This window comes from Apodemus sylvaticus, chromosome 7 (assembly GCF_947179515.1).
Source record: "Apodemus sylvaticus chromosome 7, mApoSyl1.1, whole genome shotgun sequence".
Taxonomy (NCBI): Eukaryota; Metazoa; Chordata; class Mammalia; order Rodentia; family Muridae; genus Apodemus; species Apodemus sylvaticus.
The window spans coordinates 109,778,670-109,801,824 of NC_067478.1; the positions used below are offsets into that span (position 1 = coordinate 109,778,670).

A 23,155-nucleotide genomic window follows, 5' to 3' on the forward strand; every position below is an offset into this window, starting at 1 on the left:
CGGAGTCATTAGCAGGTGGGCACTAGTCCATAAACATCAGACAAAAGCAGCCTGCCCCTCTCCCTCCTGGTCTTCCACCTGAAGGCCTGGGGTTAGCCACTGTTTTGAAGATCCTTTGATCTGTCCAGCTTATGAAGGAAAACAAGGAAGACAAACCCTCAAAGGACATGCTATGACAGACCATTTGAAATAGACAATCAATAGGTGATAAAATGAAAATCTCTCTAAGGGGCATTTCGAACTGAGAGGGCTAGACCAGAGTGGAGACACTATTGTCTGGAAAGCCAGCCGTTATAGGCAAAGCAAAGTGTAATGTGAGTTCAGCGCGCTCAGAGGACCAGACCTCTTCTCTAGGAAGCAAGCTTGTATGATGTGTGTACCACAGAAAACTGTCCAGCTGGGTGTTCGGGGTGCCATACAAATTGCTCACACCATGGAAAGAAGGATGGAAAAAGGAAAGAAATTGTCAGATTGAGCGCGAAGGTCCTGAGTAATAAAATTCACTAATCTGATTATGGTATTTATGAGCTATCATTATTTTTTTAGCAGCCCCGTCTTTTTGCTCATTTTTACAACATGGAATCGTACAGAGAACATACTTATTCCATAACATTCTGCCAGCTGTGCACGGAACAGTGTCGAACCTCCTAGGCTGTTAGTAATCTTCCAGTACTTCTTTGAGCTGGGCCATGACTGACTAATACTTTCCATATCTCTACGATCCATTGTGTCTTGCTGGCTTGCAAACAGATAGGCAGGATGCTTCTAATTACTCCTGTGTAATAACTGCCCGTTTTGGACACACTTTACAGGGAGCCCGGATGTCGGCTCCTTTACGGAAAAGAGCTGGAAATCTCAGTTTTAGGGTGCCGTGTCATGTGTCATTTGGATAAAAGAACAACTGTCTGATTTTGCTGGGTAGACCTAAGCCCCGGGTTGGGTGGATTGAGGACTTTATGCCTGAGAGGTGAAGGGAAATCTTTCTTTCTGACTGTCCCTATATATTAACACCTAGTACCATCTGAAATAATGTCTCTGTACCTTAAACCTCCCAGGCCCCACCCTGGCATCCAGCCCTGCTAAGTTGAGGTGCCATGCTACAGGTTTAAGCCAATTTATCAAAATACTTATTTGGCTTGAATTGTAACAATTACCAAGGGTTCTGAAGCAATAGGGGGGAAAACACTGAATAAATCGAACTCAATCAATGCATTTATGTTATTAAATTCTCATCAGTGAGAACGCAAAAAACAAAAAAACAAAAAAATATGCACTGATCCCTTTAAGTATTATGCTCAAAGAACTGGAGTATACCAGGAGAACTCACAGTACAATATGGGCTACTGTGATGCATTAGCCAAAGGTGGTGTGCCAGGAAGCACACATATGAGCTAGTGGTTCGAAGGAGCAGAATTGATTCTGTGAGGAAGATAAATAACAAACTAGATTCTGCTTCTAAACTGTGTTTTGAGATAATAGCTAACACGCCAGGATTTGACCGTGTAGATCACTGGCAGTTGAGAACAGCTTGATCCTGGAGCCAGAATACTCAGAACCGTAGGCCGAAGGCTAGGGAGAGACGGGCCTGGGAGATCATGTCTATACTTCTAGTTGGAAGATATGCTTTCTGCGCCAGCCTCCCAGGTATCCTAGGAGCAGAAATAATGTCCTTGACTATCAGCTAGGAGACTATTTTCCTCCCAGTGTTAGAGTGTACAGCCCTCCTGATTAAAGGTGGCTCCTGTCCCCTTAGTCTGTCTGCATGCCCACACAAGGTCACATGTGGCTCCTGTCCCCTTAGTATATCTGCATGAGCACACAAGGTTGCTGAATTCTTCCTAGTGAATGACGCCCAAAGGAAATCAGCCCCGCCCCCCCCCCCCAGAACAAGCCCTTCTGCAGTGAGTACTGCTGCAAGCCTTTTGTTGTGCTTCTAGGTTTTAAAGGTACCTGGAACTGAACCGAGAGCTTCACATAGGCTAGGCAAGCCCACCATCATAAAGCCGTGTCTCTACCTCTCCGTTTACTGTTTCCCTTGGCCTCAAGACTCTCTTACGGCAGACTCTTCGTAGCAGGCCTGTGCCATCCGGCTGGCTTCCGCCTCTCCTTTGAACAGCAACGGCTGCAAAGCTGTTTACTTCTGGGGATCCTCCCACTGCGTTTGAACACACACTACCGAGGAAACCCTCCTTCTCCCAGATGTGAAACTGCATATGGCTGGCTGATCTAAGAGACACTTGACAGTTCCAAGCTGGACATTAGAGCCCTAAAATAGCAACAAAGCTGGAGAGAGGTTCCTCGGAGGGTACTACAGTTATTTTTAGAATGAGAGTGGAAAGGTTCTGGATGTCCAAAATTAAATAAATAAAACTAGTGTGGCTGGTGTCCAGGAGCAAGGCTCTGCACGGTACAATTGTCATTGGCTAGTCCATAGCCTCTTCAGAATGTGCCTCTCCCCTAGAGGAACCGCAGATGAGGCTGCTTCCCCTGTGCACAAAGGAACACACTCCAAGAAGGTGGTGGTGGTGGTGGTGCTGCTGCTGCTGCTGGCATTGCTGAGGAGAATAAGGGTAAGAGGGAGATCACAGGAAAAGCCCCACCTGCGCTGGTAGTCACTTTCAAGAGGTAGCCGTCCAGGTCGATGTGGAAGTGGGGTGTGTGGCAGGGCAGCGCGATGCGAGAGCCGTTCCAGCGCACAGTGAGGTGCTGCTGCAGGCTGACTGTGCCCTCGCCCAGCACCAGCTCCACAGACTTGGTCCAGGAGAAGGAGCGGGTCCTCCGTGCATCGTTCTTCACCAGCACCTGAAAGGGCGAGGCGGGGGAGGAGCAGTCTTTTGTCAGAACGTACTGACACGTCCCCTGAAAGTTAAATGTCCGTCCATCAAAAGTGTTGTAGTGCGGGTCTCCGAATACTGTGCACACACCGGGTTCTGTGAACGAGAGAGACCAAAGGAGGGTCACAACCAAGGCAGAGGTGGAGAGAAACCACAAGTCCCTGAAGGTAAGCCTGGAGAGGACCTAGCAGGTCAGAGACAGGGGCAGGGTTCCCTAAAGTAATGGAGGTTGAAGTGAGCAGAGCATTATGAGCTTTTCACCTGTTCTAATCACAATCTCTGGAGTGTCTTCACATTTAGAGATGATAGCTAACCTCTTGGGATTCTGAGAACTTCTCTATTCTGTAGCCTGGCCTGCTTCCATGAATAAAGGGATTACAATAAGGCCTTACTCCATAACCCAATAGACAAGAAATAAAGAGCAGCAGAAAAACTATGCCACACGAAAATATTCTTGTTATATTTCTTAATTTTACATTTTATTTTATGTGTGTATGTATGCACTGTGTATGTGTGTGTGGGTGTGTATGTGTGCAATGTGTCTGAAGAGGCTGTTGAATCCCCTGGAGCTCAAGGGATAGTAGGTTGTATAAGTTGTCCAATGTGAGTACTGGGAATTGATCCTAGGTCCTCTAGAGGAGAAGGGCCTGTTCTTAGAGGCTGAACCATTTCTCCAACTCCAAGGATATGTTTCTCATATTTTGATCCACATCCCAAAATCTAATGTTAACTAAAAACATATATTAGAAAATTCTTTAGTGCATTTAGTCTAGTAGACTCACCACTTTGAAACATCATTAATTCATATTTACAGAAACAGGCTAAAATTTACCACTCTGAGGCACTGCTGAGGCCTTATAGAAAATTAAATTTTTTTTAAAATATAAAACTGGTATTGGTTTGTTTTCAGTGGAAGGGTTTGTTATCTGCTTCTAACAAAGCATGAGCCACAAGGAAAATTATTTACAGAAATTGGCCCAAATAATGAAGGGATGCCTGTGGCCCGGCACCTAGGAGGCTTAGGTAGGAAGGTAGCAAGCTAGAGGCCACCCTTGGCTACATAGTGAGACCTCATCTCAAACAAAAGCGAAATCAACATGAGCAAAAGCAGAGAAATTCAGTCAGCACCAGAACAATAATCAATAAAGAAAACCAGGGCAAAAGACCCGGTCCAGAATGTAAGATCGGCATGGTTTGCAAAGAATCAACCAAGGCTCTTAAATCTTCAGGGATGAAAGAGGTGGTCTAGACTGTGTGTGGTCAGAACTGAGTCCAGGGGACAGCCAGGAGGCAGAGAGTGGCGGTATCTATGGCAAGTTCACCCTCTGCTCCCACAGTGTGTGAACAATGATGGTCTGGGGTATGACTCATTGATAGTCTCATGATTTATACATCGTATACACACATACACACACACACTCCAAACAATCTTTAAGCTACACAAACCACACACATTTGGAATTTTTGTCCGAGACAAATATGAGAGCCTTTGAAATATAGAATCATTTCAATGAACAGTTATGTTCAAGAATATCTATAAGGCACCATACGAATTGTGGGGACGGAAAGAGGCGGGTGGATTTGGCAGTGTATTTGAATTTAATATCCATTTCTAATTCTTTCTTATATTTCTTTTGTCCATTTTAATATGACCCCAATTTTATCACTGTTATACACTGGGTGTGGACCCCTATCCTAATTCCCCCATCTTATCTCCCACACTAGATGTCTCCACAGTGCATTTTTCCAGTTCTTGCTGCGTGGGATGGATTCCAAACCTGCCTTCTCACACTGTTCCTCACTCTCTGACTAATGGGATCTACTGCCAGCAGGAAAGTATTGCATTTTAATTGACAAGGTGAAGACAGTGTGCCCTCCAAAAGAACAAGAGTCCGGAGTTAGTAGGCTACACTACACTGAGCAACACATTCACATTTGTTTCTTTGTTTTTAAGATTCTTGATGCTACTCAGCAAGTTAGCACAGAACCAACTAAATCTCAAGGCTGAAGGAGATGGCCTCAGCTTAGAAAACCCAAAACACCATCACATTACCAGAGGGGATGACATTCTACTCCTGTGCCTGATCTCTCAACTGTGAGCAGGCTTTCGACATCTGGTGCCACATCTTCTTGTGACCTTTTACACTTTTAAGTCCAGTAACAACTGTGGCTTCTCTTGATGTCCTGACCATAGTTGCAATGAAGTTTACATTGATCATAACATTAATAGCTAACATTTGCCAATAGCTCACACCCTATGGTAGCCCTCTTCTACATGCCTACGAATGATGGATACATCATCAGAAAATTGACAGATTCTTTCTGAGCACCAGACAAAGAGTTAAGCACATCCCAAAAGGCACATAATGGGTGTTTTCATCTAATCATTGATAACGTTTGTGAATGGTGCTTATGATTAAGGAAATGCTTTTGTCATGGTGAGTGAAAAACCAGAAACCTGAATTTGTTCTTTGTTTCTAGGATAATCTTAGCTATCTTACACACACACACACACACACACACACACACACACACACACCCACCAAGCAATCTTTACATCTTGGTGGAGCCACAAATGAACCTTTCTTCTTCCATATGTTTTTCTAATTTTGTTTTGTTACTGTTTTCCTCTGCCTTTAATAATAAAGTATAGGCGGTCGTAGATAAAGCCAAATTATGTGACAAAGCAAACCCTGAAAGACGGAACAGAAACTGAACTGCCCTGATCCGGCCTCAGGAAGCCTGAGTTTGCTCTTGGCTGCACGAGAAGCAATGAAGACAATCCAGAAGAGACCCAGAAAGTGGAAATTGTGTGTGAACAGGGCTGTCAGGAGAGATATTTTTCAAAAGTCTTTAATTTGTGGGAGAAAAGAGTTTGGAAGTTGGTATGATTTTTTTCTATGTGACTGCAATATAGAAGCAGCCAACAAAATTTCAGGACTATGAGAAGGCTTGAGAGTTATGTGTTACACGTGGGGACACGAGAATCACGGGCTGAAGTCATTGTGAAACTTTGGCCCCTGTTTCTGGCACCCAAAGGTCCCTGTGCCAGACCCCGAAGGAACCAGAGAACATGTGTGCTGTAGAGTGCCGAGAGGAGGACTGTCAGCGTGACAGAAACCTGACTGCCTGGGAAAGAAGGCGTCCAGATAATACTCTGGGAACCAAAGTGAGCAGTGGAACCTCCCAGCTATTTTCAGGAGAGCCAGTGAAATGCACAGCCGTCCAAGATATCCAGATGTCTGGTCACACCATTCTGGAGAGCTTGGCTTGATGGTTAGGGTAATGAAGAGGGGACTGTGGAAATAACATGTTTGGATGTTCCTAAGGCCAGAGCGAAGAGAAGGATTTACCAGTTTCCCCCTATGGCACCTTGTTTGCCAGTCTCAAACTCAAATCTTTAGGTCTCAGTTTTTCTTTTGTTTTATTTTCAATATGTGCGAATAAATGCATGTGTCCAGAGAAAAATAGATCAGAAGTTGAAAAAGTCAAATATTAGAACTTTGGCTTTTTTGGTTTTTGATTTTTGGGCAACATGTGGTGCTTTCTTTTTTATGAATTATCATAAAAATTCTTACACTTTCATTTTTTGTATACTTTCAGAGAGGAATGTTGGCTTTAAAGTCTAAAATTCCTCCATTTGCACACATCACATTACCATCACACTTATTAAGATTGTTGCTTCTCAACACCTATCTCTTATCTGCCTCAGTTTTTTTTTTTATTTTGCCCCAGGTATACCTATTTTTTAATAAATATTTTTATTTTCTATATTCTTTGTTTACATTCCAAATGATTTCCCCTTTCCCAGATCCCCCCTCCCCATATGTCCCATAAACCTTCTTCTCTCCATCCATTCTCCAATCACCTCCCTCCTTTTTCTCTGTCCTTATATTCCCCTCCAATGCTAGATCAGTCCCAGGTATACCTATTTTAATGAAAGGCCTTTTCTCTGGGAGCAGTGATCATTCTCAAAATATCTGTCAAAGACAAAGTAAGAACTGTAGAATCCCAAGCCACAGAGACAAAATTGAGAGAAACTGGGTGGACTTGAGTCTAGCCCTTTCCCCCAAACAACAAAACAAAACAGGAAAAGTATGAGAAAGAAGCAAAAGCCCCTTCATATTTCTGCCACCAAGAGATATGCCTGGTCTACAGTTCAGGGTGTGTGTGTGTGTGTGTGTGTGTGTGTGTGTGTGTGCTTAGTTTAACAGAGTTAAGACAATCCTGAACATGAAATTTTACTTCCTATATTTCACATAACATGTCATAAGATTTCCACAGTCATTCAAGTTCTCTTTTCCTTTGAAAAGTCAGAAGAGAATTTTCAGTCTCAGTCCATTACTGCTCCGGAGAGGGAGGGCTCTCCAGCCACCACATGGATCAACACCTTTCCGGAGTGGTGTCCTGAACACAGGGCACAGCACACATAAACATGGCTTTAAACCTTTCTCAGCACCAACTTCAGGGAAACAGGTCCTTTGGGACTCTGGGTCACTGAGTCATTCTGAGCTTTCTGGACCTTAGCAGGGTGATACTAGTTCGATGCCAAGTCTTAGGTAAGAAGCAGGAAAGGCTGGGATTAAAAATACTGCCTGAGACACGAGGCAGCTGCTATTTGCTGAGGTGACTTTTGACACTGATAGTCTGGTTAAAAAGCAGGCCCCATTCAGGAGCTCTGGCTTTGCACAAGGAGGTGTCAGTGACAGCTGTTAGCCTGCAAGGCATTTGAGAGGTAACAGATGCTCCACCAGGTGGCAGCTGGATACCTGTAAGCATTTACATTTCCTCTAACTTTACTGGAAGGAGTGGCACAGGGATGGAGGTGGTCACTCTGTTCCTGACAGTGTGTAACCCATCACAGACCAACCGGTCTGCATTAGAAAGAAAAAACCCCGAGTTTTTTAAAAGTCACACAGGAATTTTGTGTTGTGGTCATTTGATTTCCTGTATTTCCATCACTTCACAAACTCAAGTTCAAATCTAAACTCATTTCCAATACCAAGCCCCTCTGGGACCTGCCTAGTATAGTCTAATGCTTCCCCCCTGCCACCTGAGCTCAGCTTGTCCTACCAAGGGCCTCCCAATTCACATACATGTGCATGCATGCCTGTGTACAAGTACACACAAACCTGTATACATGCATGTTCTTACACAAACACAAATGCACACATGCATACGTGTGTACACAATACATACATACAAATATAAAGACACACACACACAAAGAGAGAGAGAGAGAGAGAGAAACAGAGAGAGGGAGAGGGAGAGGGAGATGGAGAGAGAGAGAGAGAGAGAGAGAGAGAGAGAGAGAGAGAGTCTTCTCCAGCTCTCTGGCTTCAATTCCATCACTCCCAGCAACAACCCCAATACCCACCTCAGTCACTGCCATTTCATTCTTCTAAATTCAAAGAGAGAAACCGATCCTTACATTACAGAATCTCTATTTGAACCCAGAGTATGCTGACTGGCTGGCCACAAACCCCTGTTCTGTTTCCATGTCCCTAGTGCTTGGACACAGGACCAGGTTTTGACTTATGCTCTAGCAGATCCAAACTCAAGGTTCTCAAGGTTATAGCGTATCAACTGATCCATCTCCCTGACAATGTTTATTCATTTTTTACCCACCTAATGGTTATAATGAGGCTGGCCTTAAACACCTTACATATGCATTTCCCTTTTACTTCTCAGTGCCCAGAAAGCCCACTGCCACACCAAGCCTCTAAATACATACATGTATAGACATTACTTGTATCGCAGCAAGGCATGGCATCCTACCTATCAAGTATAAACAAATATTTGTTGAAATGGGCTAATTAATTAAACAATACATTTGGCCTCAAAGAAGTTGCCTACACTGAGTTTACTAAAATAAAAACTAGTGACAACACGTGGCAGGTAGCCAGCAGAAGTTTGCTTAATTAATTAAACAAGTTGTCTATGAATACATTAAGAACAAATGCACTATTAGGGAAAACAGAAAAGGGGAGGTGCTGAGAGAATCATCCAGGGATCCCCGTCTGTTGGTCTAGGGCTCAGGGGTGGACAGCAACTCCTCTCCCTTTGCAAAACCAATTTTTCAGTTGACTGGACCTGTAGCCCACTGAGAAGCATTTTCAGGACCACGAAACTGATCAGAATCACAGACATAGGATAAGAGAGCGTAATTCTATTCCTACAATAACCTAGTGTGACAGGCCAGTCATGCTTCCTCAAAGAATGCCACCCCCCAACACCAAGAACCTGTGCATGTGGTACTGGATGACAAAAGAAAATGCAATTTGCAATCCTCTTCACTGAAGAGGAAGGCAGGGACATGGCGTCATACATCTGCATGAGAAAAATGGAGCAAGCCATGACTATGAAGATGGAGGAAGAAGCCAAGGGCCAAGTGATACAGTTACCTTAGAATCTGGGGAAGGCAAAAGAATGACTCTGCCTGAAACTTTATAAGGAAAGCAGCCTTGTTAGTGCCTTGGTTTTAGCCTAGTGAAACCTATTTCTGACTTTGGCCTCTAGAGTGTGCAAGATAATTAGTGATGTTAAGCTATGATGTTTGTGGGATTTTGCTAAAGCATCCATTGGAAGCTAATAACTTAGCACAATCCGAAGCATCTAGTCCAAGCTGCTCATATCAAGTGCCATGTCAGATGTGTTATGTTCTGTGTTTTAATGTCTCTTTTCTTCCTTACCGTGTCTCTATACAACTTGCATCATTACATTGACTCATTAGTAATGAGTCTGTATAGGGTGCCTTGGCCCATGATCTCTCAGCCGATAGCACTATAGACAGAGTCTAGTCTCTTTGGTCCAAGGCCAGCACCTTCCCCTGTTCATGCCTCTACTTAGAGCATACACTGCAGCATCTCAAAGATGTTACTGATGACCGGGAATCAGAAAAATGTGAAGATGTTCTTCCTAGGAAAACAACCTCTGGGATATAGAGGCTCTTAAGGCTGATTAATGGCTCAAGACTGACAATTAAGATTATCTATTTAAATTCAGTTATAAAAGTCAGCATATGTCTCTCTTATTTAATGTATTTCTATTTCATTTCCCCAACTTCAAGGTCTCAAATTTAAGGTCAATTTTGGGAGTTTATCTCTGTTTTTCAGAATGTAGAAAACTCTCAATATTTCCCTCCCTCCCTCCCTCCCTCCCTCCCTCCCTCCCTCCCTTCCTCCCTTCCTTCCTTCCTTCCTTCCTTCCTTCTTTTCTTTCTTCTTCCCTTACTTTTTTGATTTGTCACTAAGTAATTGTTTATTTCATGCCATACACTTGGGAAAGTCTGCACTTGGGAATATAACTAAGGTCGCTCCCTGTACCCATGAATAACAGATGAAGAAGATAAGTCACCAAACAACAAGAAAAATGTTCTGCACCTTCAACAGATTTTGTTGCTTGTTTCCTTTGGGGTCAGGGTCTCAGGTTGTCCTGGAACTCATTCTGTAGATCAGGGTGGCCTTGAACTCACAGAGATCTGTCTCCCAAGTGCTGGGACTAAAGAGTAAGCTTGTTGTGGAAGATATACTTATTCCTCCCACTACTCACAAGTTGACCTAACAGTATCTTCTCTCTTTTCATAATTCTTTTTACAGCAGAGCTGTGCATCTGGACTGAGGAGACAAATATTACATCTCTAAATTAGTTTATTGTCTAGAATTAAAATGCTAAGGACCTTCGGAGAGAGTTCTGTATCTGACACCCCATCTTACCTTGCCACTTAGTGGCTTGCAAAGCAGACACAAAGGCCCTATGTAACACAGGTTTGTTTACCTAAAGCTACTGCACTACAAATTTACTGAAAAGATGCCAACATGAGAGCTGCTCACATTATAATGATCATTACTTTTCTGACTGTGAGCAAGACTGCAAGAGGATATAAAGTACAGAGCTGGTAAGAGTACAATAAGTTGAGTCCTTCCATAAAAGACACAAAATGTAGATTAGGGATCAGAGTGGAGTTAGCCTTCTAGGCTACAGGAAGAATGCCAAGAAAACACAAACAAAGGAAGGAAGCAGCTTGTACCAGAAGAGTGGGAGACAGATCTGTCTGGAGCAAGGACTTGCTTCAGGGGACATGAGACACTCACACTATGTAAATAAATTGGCCTGCAATTCATTGCCAGCCTGGGAAGTTTAAATATATTCCAAAGAGTCAACATTTCTTAATGTCTTTCCTACAAAACATTAATCCTGCCTGTTGGATCATCACAATGAGTAAAACTTTAAAAGCTCTGCAAGACCAGTTGGGGATGCTCTGCACTTTCCCCATCCTCCTGAAAGCTTACAGTGCCCACTGAGTTTGGCAGTGAGGAAACATGTATGAACCGACATATGCAGTTAGAGATTCTGCCTTGAAGGTATTACTCAGGACTATTCCTTGGCACCACGAGGTTTACAATACAAACCTTGGAAATCTCAGCAGTGAAGGAAGGTGGTCTAGTTTTCATGAAAGATGCATTTGGGCTCTGAAGTGATGTAGATACTGAGGGGACATGGATGGGGCTTAGTAGAAAACAACCGGATGAGGGTACAGCCACCATGGGAATAAAAAGGAAATTATTTATTAGGAAAACAGCATAAAGAGGCAATCAACTAGACTTGATGACTGATTAGCAACAGGGGAGAGAAATGCCAGAAATATGAGAAACAGCCTTGAGTCTCCAAACCTGCACAGCTGGGCGACTGTGGAGGCCAGAATTCAGTCAATCAACAGGACTTGGAAACAGTCACTAGCCCCTCCAACCATCTCCTAACTCAGATAATCTAGGGAAGCAAAGGTAGCAACTGTTAATGCAATTCAAATGCAGAGCTTACAAGAATTACTCCCTTGGAAGGATAGATGCTAAGGTTCACTCTTTGACTCACAGAACATGGAGAAGAAGCCCAGCTGGAATTTTATCCCTAGTGCCTAACTTTCATGATGCTGTAAAGTACCATAAACACTGTCAAAGAAGAAATGCAATCATCTGTTTCACTCATCTGTGAACTCTGGAAAGTACAATAGCAGCTAGCCTGACAAGATTTGCCCACAGGTACAATACCAGCACAGACAGTGTGGAGGTAACCAATCACTTTCTCGATTAGATACAAGGCTTGTTTCATGAGACAGAACTCATTATTGTTAAAGGGGAGCAAAAACCTGTGTCCTATAGGTCATAGGCCAGAGGGGAGAATCCAATTTGTTTATTCCACTAAATGGAGACAATATTGAAACGATTCTTAATGCCATTCGATAGCCATAGATCAGATCATCATCCCCTGTCATAAGAGAAGTTCCCCCCTTGCAGTGGACAGCAACAGACACAGACCCAAAACTGGTCAATGTGCAGAGAATAAAAGACTATGGAGTCCTCACTCCAGAATATGACATCACACTTTTCCACACCAAGATTCTAGGAGCTATGTGGAAGAATGGTGGTAAAGACTGTGAAAGGCAGGGCCATAGACAGAAACAGTGTTTTCCAGATTCAACAGAGAAGGTAAACATACGAAGTCATCATGGTTGTGACTACAAGCCCAAGACTCTACGAACAAGCTCAAGCCAGATACTATCCCAGGATAAAATGCGGAAGTGGGCCTGTATTGTATGGAATTCTCAAATAATTAATAAAATTAATTGTTAAATAATTAATAATTAGATAATTAATATCACCACCAAGTGAAGAGTTATTGGCATTTGATAGCTGCTCAGAGAAGAAGGGCTAGTTTACTTTAATGAAATGTCCATCTTACTCCAGAGAAGCCCCTATTCTCTAGACCAGATGGGACCAGTTGAGTAACACAAACTGTACTTAATGGGGAAAGAAGAAAGAAAGAAAGAAAGAAAGAAAGAAAGAAAGAAAGAAAGAAAGAAAGAAAGAAAGAAAGAAAGAAAGAAAGAAAGAAAGAAAGAAAGAAAGAAAGAAAGAAAGAAAGAAGGAAGGAAGGAAGGAAGGAAGGAAGGAAGGAAGGAAGGAAGGAAGGAAGGAAGGAAGGAAGGAAGGAAGGAAGGAAGGAAAAAAGATGAAACTCAAATTTTAGTAGGAAAGGAAGAGAGTTAAGGAGTGTAATGGGAGAAGTGGCAGAAAATATGTTCAAAATAGATTGCATGGAATTCTCAAATAATTAATAAAACATTGTTTTAAAAACATCAAAGTCTGGATAATACTGAAACCAGAATAAGAAAGGAACTACAGGTGGGGTGTGGAGGTGGCTGTGGTGTACAGATGAGGATGCAAGAGGTCAAGGGACAGATCCATGCATTAAAGACACACTCTGTCCAAGCAGAGGAAGGGATGTTGTTGTCTGGCGGGGGGCATAAATAATATGAATTGCATATCAGCGAGAAACACTGTGCATACAGTGAGCCATTTCTTCAGATCTCTGTAAGGATGAGAGCTGATATAAAATAACCCAAGAGATCACAAAAGTTAAGGTAACTTCCCAAACAGTGTTTCTGAAGGTGAGTGGACACAACTGCTTGCAAATAGAATTCTGCCGTGTGTGAAAGAAGAAAACTGGTAAATCTCATGTATATGGGGGCAAACCTTCAAAAAAAGAATCACCATACAGTCAACACAGGGTTAATTAAAGTTTGGGTTCTAAGTTCTCACAGATTACAGTATTAGCTGACTTCTCTCTGTTTATCTTCTCTGACCTTCAGATCCTGTCACTGTAAGATAGAGCTGATGGTAGATTCCACCTGGCAGAGTCATCCTGAGAATTAAATACCAGAAAGTGTGGACAGCATGTGCTAGATGCCCTGCTCCTCTGCAGCGCGGGCAATGGCACCAGCGGGAGTCTGAGCCTCTCTGATCTTATTTCACTTGTAGGAGATGCAACCTCAGAGAAGTGGAAACCCGCCTCAGCTCCACACACAGAGAGGTCCATGAGGCATGTTTTTCAAGTGCGGTCTGGAGCTTAGCTTACTCACTTGTCCTGATCTTTGGCTGTACCTTGGGGGTACCCTCGCTAAATCTAGGTCTCTAGTACATTCAACCACAACTGGATGCTTGCATTTCTTAAGAGATTCAGGATGGCAGTGTGGCCACTGCCTGGCAAATGTGGAATTAATTTATATATGTGGCCCCATAGAAAAGCATTCATTTATATGTAGACAAAGATGTAATTTTAATGCAGTGATTTAATAATGTTGTATCTCAGCAGCAGCAGCAACAACAACAACATAATAGTAATATAATAATAATTCATCTTTCCAATGGAAAGGAAATTTGAAGAAGGGTTATAGATAGTGTAAATACTACATTAGGATGTTTGAAAGGTACGTGGGTCTGATACCAGCTCTCTTACTCAGTATTTCTTGTGAGCCTCAGTTTCCCTGATTGAGGACTGAAAAGGAAGGTCCCAGAAGGAAAGTTCCCAGATGCACAAAATTTTATGGCACTAAACAAAAAATGAAGTAAACTGCAACCTTGAAAACAACATTGCCCTTTCCACCCTATTATAAATTATACAGAGTTCTTTCAAGTTTAAAGCTGTATATAATATTTATGCATATATATGTACATATACATGTTTACTTGGTGTAAAAAATTTCAACAAGACTTTCACTTGGCTGTCTAACATCCCCCTCTGAGTTGCCATGATGGAGGAGAGGGACTGGAAATCTAAGTACACATGGAAAAGTAAGCTCAGAGTATAATTAAGCAGATAGGGTGGCAACTATAAGATAGAAGAGAGCATTGATCCACTTGGAGTTGAGCTTAGTACAAGGAGACAAGGATGGATCAATTCGCATTCTTCTGCATGCTGACCTCCAGTTTGAACCAGCACCATTTGTTGAAAAGGCTATCTTTTTTTCACTGGATGGTTTTAGCTCCTTTGACGAAGATCAAGTGACCATAGGTGTGTGGGTTCATTTCTGGGCCTTCAATTCTATTCCATTGATCTACTTGCCTGTCACTGTACCAATACCATGCAGTTTTTAACACTATTGCTCTGTAGTACTGCTTGAGGTCTGGGATACTGATTCCTCAAGCCTTCCGTTCCCCTTCTTAGCTGCAACTATTTATCAAACTTCAAATGATAAGGAAGCTAAGAACAGAAACTACGGCCCAGTCTTTGGAGCAAGCCAGGCAGCAGAGAGGAAACTCAGGCTCCATCTCTGACCTCCAAACTGGTCTCAGTTCCCTGGCTGCAAACTGTAGCTAATGATATTACTTGGCCAAAAGATAGCTGTGAGATTCATATGAAATCAAATGGGACAACCATGGCAGAGTTTGGATACATAGCAGATGATGATAAATAAAGCCTTGGCTACTGACGCTGCTATCGCTAATCCTGTTGGCTAGTGATGTGGATGACATTGATGATGATGGTTGTCATAGTTAACTAGTAAACTACCAAGTTACTGAGTACGTGTCAAGTACTCACCCTTAGACCTAGCAGCACTATGCCATCCTTGTCTGTTTCTACACTGTGTTAGGTCTTGAGAAGTACTACTATGCAGCTCACTCTGAAGAAATCCACAAGAGGTGGAAGTTAAAGATGATCTAGTTCTTAGAGAATGGCTTCAGTCTCATCACTCCACTCTAGTCCAACTTAAAACAATAGTATCTCTTAGCTCAGAAAGCACAGCAGAGAAAACTCATTTCCCCATAGCTGTTCCTGTGTGGGCTCTCCACTGGACCACAGTTGGTATGTGGGGCTTCACTTTCAGTCAGCCTGCCAGCCGAGTTTAAGAACTCGGCTCAAACACCGAATGTCAAAAGCCAGTTCCATATGCACTAGCAGAAATTTCAGTGGTTACTAAGCTTAACGCCTCCCTGTCGGGGCTAAAATCAACACTGATTCTTATTCCATAAGCATCCTGAGCCTCGTGTCAAATTTCCTTGCTTGCTCGAGGTAAGGACAAATGCTTAAGGCTGAGAGAACTTAAGTCCCAGAGTCCAGAGCCCCTTTACAAACACGCAGTTGCTGATTTGTAGAGGCTCTCTCTCGGTGGAGATTTTTCCTAGGTTGGCTCCAGGGTCATCCTTTCATGCATCATGCCCCTGACTCCTCAGAAAGTTCAATTATTGTCCTTCACTGTCTCTGATACTTGCTTTGTTTACTTAGATATATAAAAAAGCATCAGGCATTCCAGTGGGCTTAGGATAGAAAAACTTGCCAACAAAACTAGCTGGGGCAAATTCTGCAGCTAGCAGGTCGTGAGTACAGGCAACAGACCCAGGGCTCACGATAAGCTGGTGCAAGAACCCTAACCTGCACACAGCTAGACGCTAACCCCTTAGGGTGCGGTTAAAGAGTCATCTGACAACTGTGTACCCCCTGCTAAAAGTCAGTATTTTCTGTGACTTATAGGATGTGCGTGTGGCTGAGATTTCAATCTGTATACATATGTGCTCAGTAGACTCTATCAGCCTCAGTGTTTCAAAACTACAAGCTTGCATTTGGGGTTGGGGACATGTCTACACAAAGGAGCTACACAGAGGGTTAAGTAATCTGTGAGACCTGGGGTGTGGGTAAACATTGTCTTAAAGGTCTGGGATGCCTCCAACTTGGTTAAGAGATGAACTTCTTTCACAACCAATCTCTCGGCCGCCCCCACCCAGACTCCTCCATCCCACCTCACCCCCACACTCACTGTACTTATCAGTGAAAACTTTGACACTGAAGTATTATTTCCAAATTTGAAAACAGCTCGGCAGCCAGCATAGAATTTATCTGATTCTGGTCTCTGTGGGTTGCTGAGGTCAAGATTCCAACCACTATTTGCCAGCACACTATAAAAGAGCATTTCACATAAACCAAATGCTACAGTCATCGCCAAGTGGTCCTCCTGAGTTCTGACACTTCCTGGCACCTAGCTCACGGTCACGTGATCCCCAGCCAAGCAGAGACTGCCTTCCAGCTACAGCCTCATACCTTGGCAAGAAAGCACTTTTGCCAAAAAGTTTTATGAAGTTTGTTTAGCTCACTTCAAATATTTTACTGTAAGTAAATCATCCAAACCAAATTCAATTCTTTCTGTTGGAAAGGAAAATGGTATGTCTCGAGTTATTAAGAAGCAGCTATGCTTTTTAGATTTTCCTTGGGCCTGACTCTAAGAGGACTCCCCATGATAATAAAATCCCTATTACACGTTTAGATCCACGTTACCCATCGTTCTGATATGGAGAACACAGTGGTTTCCTGCTGTTGTGACTGCTTCCTACCCAGCAATCAACTTGCAACGTATCTGGCACACGCAGAGAATAAACTGCAAACCACTGATTTTGTTTCCTCTTTGCCGAGGAAAAAAGATGCCAAATGCTACTAAGGCAGAAAGGAATTCTGTGGGATTTTAGTGAACATCCGTGTAGTGCTAATACTAGAAGCAACCCGTCATTCATTTTGCATCAGCAGTCAAAAAGTATCCACAAGGATTTGAGAGCCATCATCCATTTCACTTACGTATGCACATATGTATTGATGTAGGTATAGAGCCTTGCTTCCTTACAAAGTAGATTAAAGGAACTGTACGTATATAGATGTTGAATAATTCAAAGTATTAGTGCGATCATATACAGTGAAGGCAGAAGTTAACTTAGGCACACTGTTAAGTGTAGCCTGCCCTTTATTTCCCACTTCTGAGCAATGACAGCAATTTTTAAGCCACCAGGATATGTCTTCATAACTATTTATAAGCCCAGGGAATTGAAATATAAAAGCATATCCAATAAACCTCAAGGCCTTCTAGTTTTAGGCTAACAGAAGGGCAACATCATTTTCCTCTCCTACTGTGCTGAATCAGCAGGTACTGGCAGTAAGGAAGTCGTCACTGCTTGTCCCTTGGGTGTTTGTCTGCATTCATGTGGGCAGCTTTCCCTGTTTGGAGTTTCACTAGTTGACCTCGAGGACACGCTTGGCAATGTCTGTGGACATTATTGGTTGTCACTTTGTGGCAAGGGCTGTTGCTAAATACTCTGCAATACACAGGGCATTTCTAAAACAAAGCAGACTGGGGTAGATTGTCAATAAAAACAAAGGCTGAAAACCCTGAAATCTTCTAGTTTTAGAAAGCACCAGCTTTAGTTTAAGGATTTTGGCTTGGTTTCTCACCCTAGAAACCTGTACGCCAGAATAGGTTTTATAACTAATAAGCAGAGGAAAAAATGAACCCAAAGGTTTGTTCCAGATCGCAGATATAATAACAAAGGGATTTCACAGTAGGAGGTCTCTAGCCGTGGCTATGGGACACCAGGAGAAGTCTACCTGGACGCACTATGGAAAGCTGGGCATTACTTTAAAACGTTGGAAGCTATCCCATCTCTGAACTGAATCTGAACAAACGAGCCTCGCCAAGGAGAATGTGTTTTACAGCAGGGAAGGAAGATGGGCTGGAGAGCCAGCAAGGGTAAACAGATGGAAAGAAACCATGGGAGATTGAGAAATAACCATCGGATGATATAATTCAGACTTGGGCCGAGAACCGCATGCCTGCACGCTTCCAGCTCTGACCTGCAGGTGCAGGTGCAGCCCGTGGCCTCCAGTGCCCCTCCAGCTGGGTGGCTTTCCCTGGTTGTCTCCCTGGGTGACGGAAGGGATGGATCATTCGTATATTTCACACAACACAGCACTTGATTTGGCTGATTACAAACTGCTGTCTCTCTTTGTCTTCTACTTTTATTTCTTTATAAGTCATCATACTTCTAGATATGGAAAGGCCAGCTTGGAATAGATAAACTAATACAACCTAGTTTTATGCGGGTCTGAAGGCAGAGGAGTCCATCTCATAGCTACAGATCTCATAGCTACAGAATTAAATCTATAGAAAACTTACACCGGGTGCCTCTTGCCATAGAGAAACTAATGCGGTCCAGTAAATATGTCACTAAACACCATTTGACTCTTAAAAAATTGGGGCAATTAAAGATTTACGTTGTTTCTGCACAAAGCCCATGTTCTTATGAGGCTGAAAGTCAGAGAATCGGAAGACATAACACATCTGTGGCATGCACATAAAAGAGGTGTACTGCAAAATATTGGGAGTTCCTGGGAGGTCTGTCTATACTTCATCTAGTCTCTCTCTGCCTCATTATCTATACTCTATGGAGAAATGCAAACATGTCCACTGGTGTGGCTACAGAGAAGAATGTTACCAGTGCACAGAGGAGACTGCGCATAGAGTAGGGAATGAAGCGGAAAGTAGCCTCTGAATCGGCCACAAACGGAGAGTCTCTGGGAGACGACTGAAAGGACTAATTCGAGGTGCTTTTTAGTCACTGGCGGATTGATAGTAACTGCTGCTTCTTTCTGCATTAATTTCTGAATCTGCTGCCATGCATCATTGGTTTCCCTTGGGTTAGTTTATGGCTTCATTATCTTCAAAGGAAGGTTATTTTATTAAATCTATAACTTATTCTTTGCTAATTCAATGAGCGGTTTCATCCATTGTAAAGCGTAATGACTCTCTTTGAAAATGATAATGATATATATTAGACAAGAATATATGTATATATAATACATTAACATATATCAGCTTTCCATATGTAGTTTTGTATAGATATAAAATGACATATATTTATGTATTTGTTATCCGAGTATATCAAACAATCAAAGGGGAGGAAACCAGGGTTTCTTGGAGCAATATAAACTTTGATTTCAGATAAATGAAAGGAACAAACCTGTTTCCATAAAATGCTGCTGCCAAATGCCACAAAAGCCCACCACTCTAAGCCTGGCTGGCTCATAACACAGCTTCTAATACGACCACCCTGTGTCAGAAGTAACGACAATGTATTTCTAACGCCATTCTTTCGATAGCATACTTCATTAAGCTGTCTCAAAGCCAAGTAAACTTTGGGACTGACATGGTGATTTCCTAATGGAATGTAGGCAGAAGTCCCCATACGGGGCTGCTGGGGAAGCCAGCACAATGCTCTGTCCCTGAGATTAATAAGGCAGCCTCGGATAGCTCTCAAGTGTCACCACAATTCCATAGAACCTTCAGAAGGTCATTTAAAAGTATCAGGATGTAAGCTCATGGCCATCAACAACATCAAATGTGCCCAGGAGAAAGGATGGGGAGTCAGGAGAGGGAGGAGGAAGTGCAGTTCTTTGATGGTGTAAGGAGAGGAAGTATATGTCTTAGAGATTATGGATGGCTGGCCGTACCTCATTATCTTAACCCCAAGGACTGAAAATGCTATTAGCGTTTCAAATGCACATTAAGTTATTTGTTCTTCTCTAAAACTCCATCCATCCATTTATCTTCCTGAGGTCTCCTAACGGCAGATTCTGGTGGAAATATCCACACTGGTTTGACTCTAGCTTCTGTGAGAGGATGGTAGCTGATCTCAGGTGCCCCTGGGAAGGTGGACGAACCCATCTAAGACCCACAGAATTAAATCTACATAAAACTTACACCAGGTCTCCTTGATCATCACAAAACGTTAAACAAATATTACAAGTACATTTTCCCAAATAATGAACTTACTTTCGGTACAAATAGGACAGCATCCTTTTCTGTTGAGAATTTTACCCTGGTCAGGAGGGAGAAAAGAAACCAAAAATTTAATGTTAAGAGATGGTCTGTCAAGGAGAAATCTCTTTTCAAACTATAACACCCAGATAAACCAATGAATTCACCGCAAATTGTACTTGAACTTGATGGTCTCAATGGTGGTGAAATGAAGTTTCACACATCATGTTTCCAGGCCAGGCAAGATCACTCCAAAAAGCTTTCCTGTTTTTATCCTGTAGAAACAGGATGCCTCAAAGTATGGTGTGATTTTTCTCACATGGAAGGAAGAAGGAGACGGGCTGGAGCCAGCTTTCTCATTGGCCGTCAAGCCAAGGGCATACACACACAACCTGGAACCTTTGGCACTCTGTCCATATCATCATGACCTTCTTCCTGCTGCTGCTCTGAAAAGCTCTCTGGTACCCTGCAACCCAAGCCAAAGATGCTCACTCACATCCTACAGATGCGGTACACCACAGATGGAATTCAGTCAAGCATCTCTGAGCATCATGCATGCTAACTCATTGTTAGACAATCAAAGCAAGGAGCAGTGGGCTCCATCATACTGAATGGTTTTCTCTCTCTCTGCTCTAGAAAATGCATTGCCATTTCCTAGTCAAATACCATTTTTGTTTTGTTTTGTTTTTAATGCCTGACATTTAAGGAAGGATGCATATTCTCCAGACCTGTGCCAGAAAATGCCCTTTCCTTATCTGACTCAGTGATTCATCACAGGGAAAAAGAAATGTCCTTGAAGCTGACTAACATTAAAGGAACAGCGCTTGCTGCATGACCTAACAACGGGGTGAGGGAGGTTGCTCATGAGGATTTAATGAGCCAATAATTCCTTAAGGCTTAATGATATGATAGTCATTGCTACCAAGAACTGCAAAATCTTTCTGAGCTGAGGATTTCCCCTTCCATGGGTGACAAAGCTGGTGTCATGTAACACAGCATGATAGAAACAGAAAGTTGGCTTCATTTTATGTGACACCACAAGCCATGTTCTTTTACTACAGATTTTTTAAGCCACAGTTCTGGCTGTGCGTGCCCCATGCTTCTTCTCATTTGAAATTCACAACGACACTCTGAGGATAGGTGATCTCATCTCCTTTTTACAGAGAACTAAGGAAGCAAAGTGCACTAAGATGTGGCCCAAGACCCGGGACAAAGGCCCAGAGCCAGACTCTGCTCGCCACGGTTAGCGGTTTGCAGAGCAGGTTTGAATATTTTCAAAATAAATAACCACATCAGCTTTTGAAATGACATTTTGCAACTGAAGAACTAAAGCCACGTCTCAGTCATTTCTTGGATCCACTAAACCTACTATGATAAATTAAACTATTATGCCATGGAAAAAGTTTAGAGCCTTTAATACAATTCTTCATGTTGTAGGGACCCCCAACTATAAAACAGTTTGTTTGTTTGTTTGTTTTTGCTACTCTATAACTGTAAGTTTGCTATTGTTATGAATCATGATGTAAATATTTGATATGCAGGGTATCTGATATATGATCCCTGTGAAAGGGTCATTCAACCCCGCCCCAGTCCCAAAGCGGTCTTGACTCATAGGTTGAGAATTGATGCCATAGGGAATCTCATTTAATTCCTCAAGGACAAAACCAAAGAAGATCAGGTAAGGTCCATGGAATGATTTCTGTACTGTCTCAGACAAGGCATGTCGCCCCATTGGAATGGTGTGAGTTAAAGCCACGTTTCTAATCAAGGGGGCTGGGTGACTCCCTGCATCTGTGTCTCACCAGACACGGCCATTTCCCTTATTCAGGAAAGCTGGTCAGCAAATAGGTGGGGGAAAAAATAAAGGACAGACTATGAGGTCGGAGAGCCTCGACCGTGTGCAATGAGCTAGAAACTGGATGATCTGTAGCCTCATCTGGAAGAAGGGTCTATTCACACCTACCACAGTGGAGCAGTCTCAGGGAAGTGAGGTTATTTCTGTGACCAGAGAAATGGCTTCAATATAAACTGATGATATCTATCAAAGAAACAGTGTACTGAGGGTCTCAACCCCAGAGGGTAAGGAATTACCTAGGAGGGCACATAGTGACCACAACCATAGGCTCCTTCTGAAAGGGGGGATGGGTGTAACTGGAAAGGTTATAGCAGAGGGGGAAGGGGAGTGTGCACAGAGACCTTCTAGTTTTTCTAATTTTACTATCTTTTTAAATTTCCCTAATCAATGTAGGGAAAGAGAACTGCTAAACTCCTCTTTTCTTTTTAAGGGATTTCATGGTAGAGCTAAAGTATCTTCCTAAGACTTTGTGCTGGCCTCTGAGAAGGGGAAATGCGAGGGGCAAACCAGGTTAGAAGGATGCCTAGAAACAGAAAGGTGGTGCTGGAGGCAGGCCTCAGCTAAGTCAGGGCACCAAGAAGCAAGGGCAGAGGGGCGGGGCGGGGGGCGGGGCAGAGGCCTTCCTGGGAGGGAGGGGCTGGTGTCGCACACCCAGGAAGATCACTAGGGAGAAGCAGGCAACATAAAGAGCTGTGACCTAGCAACAGAAACCACCGACCCAGCTATGAGTGGCAGAGCCGCAGAAGTGAAGCTGCAAACCCCGCAGTGGCCTGCCGAGGCGAGTTACTCGAGCCACCAGGTTGGCACCGCTTCCCGGTTTTGTCTTGTAGAATAAGGAAGCCCATTATTACTAACATGTGCTGGGAGAGTTCATTAGCAGTGAGGGTTCCCCAAGGACTGGCAGAAATGATGTGATTCCATTTTTCCCAATGAATATTTATAAGCAGCCCATGTTCAAGTCTGCTTATTGTACCTACTTTTTTTTTCTTCTTTTATGGGAAGTTTTCAGTTTTATGTCTGAGGCTTTTTAAAGCAAGACTAATTAGGGGATTTTTT

General features: G+C 42.9%; 1 protein-coding gene across 2 annotated transcripts in view; it reads right to left on the reverse strand.

Annotated features, from left to right (window-relative positions):
• The window catches only part of Bmper (BMP binding endothelial regulator), a 258,331-nt gene that overhangs the window by 86,862 nt on the left and 148,314 nt on the right, over nucleotides 1–23,155 (reverse strand). The window contains exons 11-12 of one of the 2 annotated variants that reach the window (XM_052188804.1): nucleotides 20,260–20,305; nucleotides 2,601–2,930 (exon numbers count right to left, since the gene is read on the reverse strand). In XM_052188804.1, the coding sequence (XP_052044764.1) occupies nucleotides 2,601–2,930; nucleotides 20,260–20,305 (376 nt within the window). The remainder of the gene's footprint in view (nucleotides 1–2,600; nucleotides 2,931–20,259; nucleotides 20,306–23,155) is intronic. The other variant, XM_052188805.1, reaches the window with a different exon arrangement.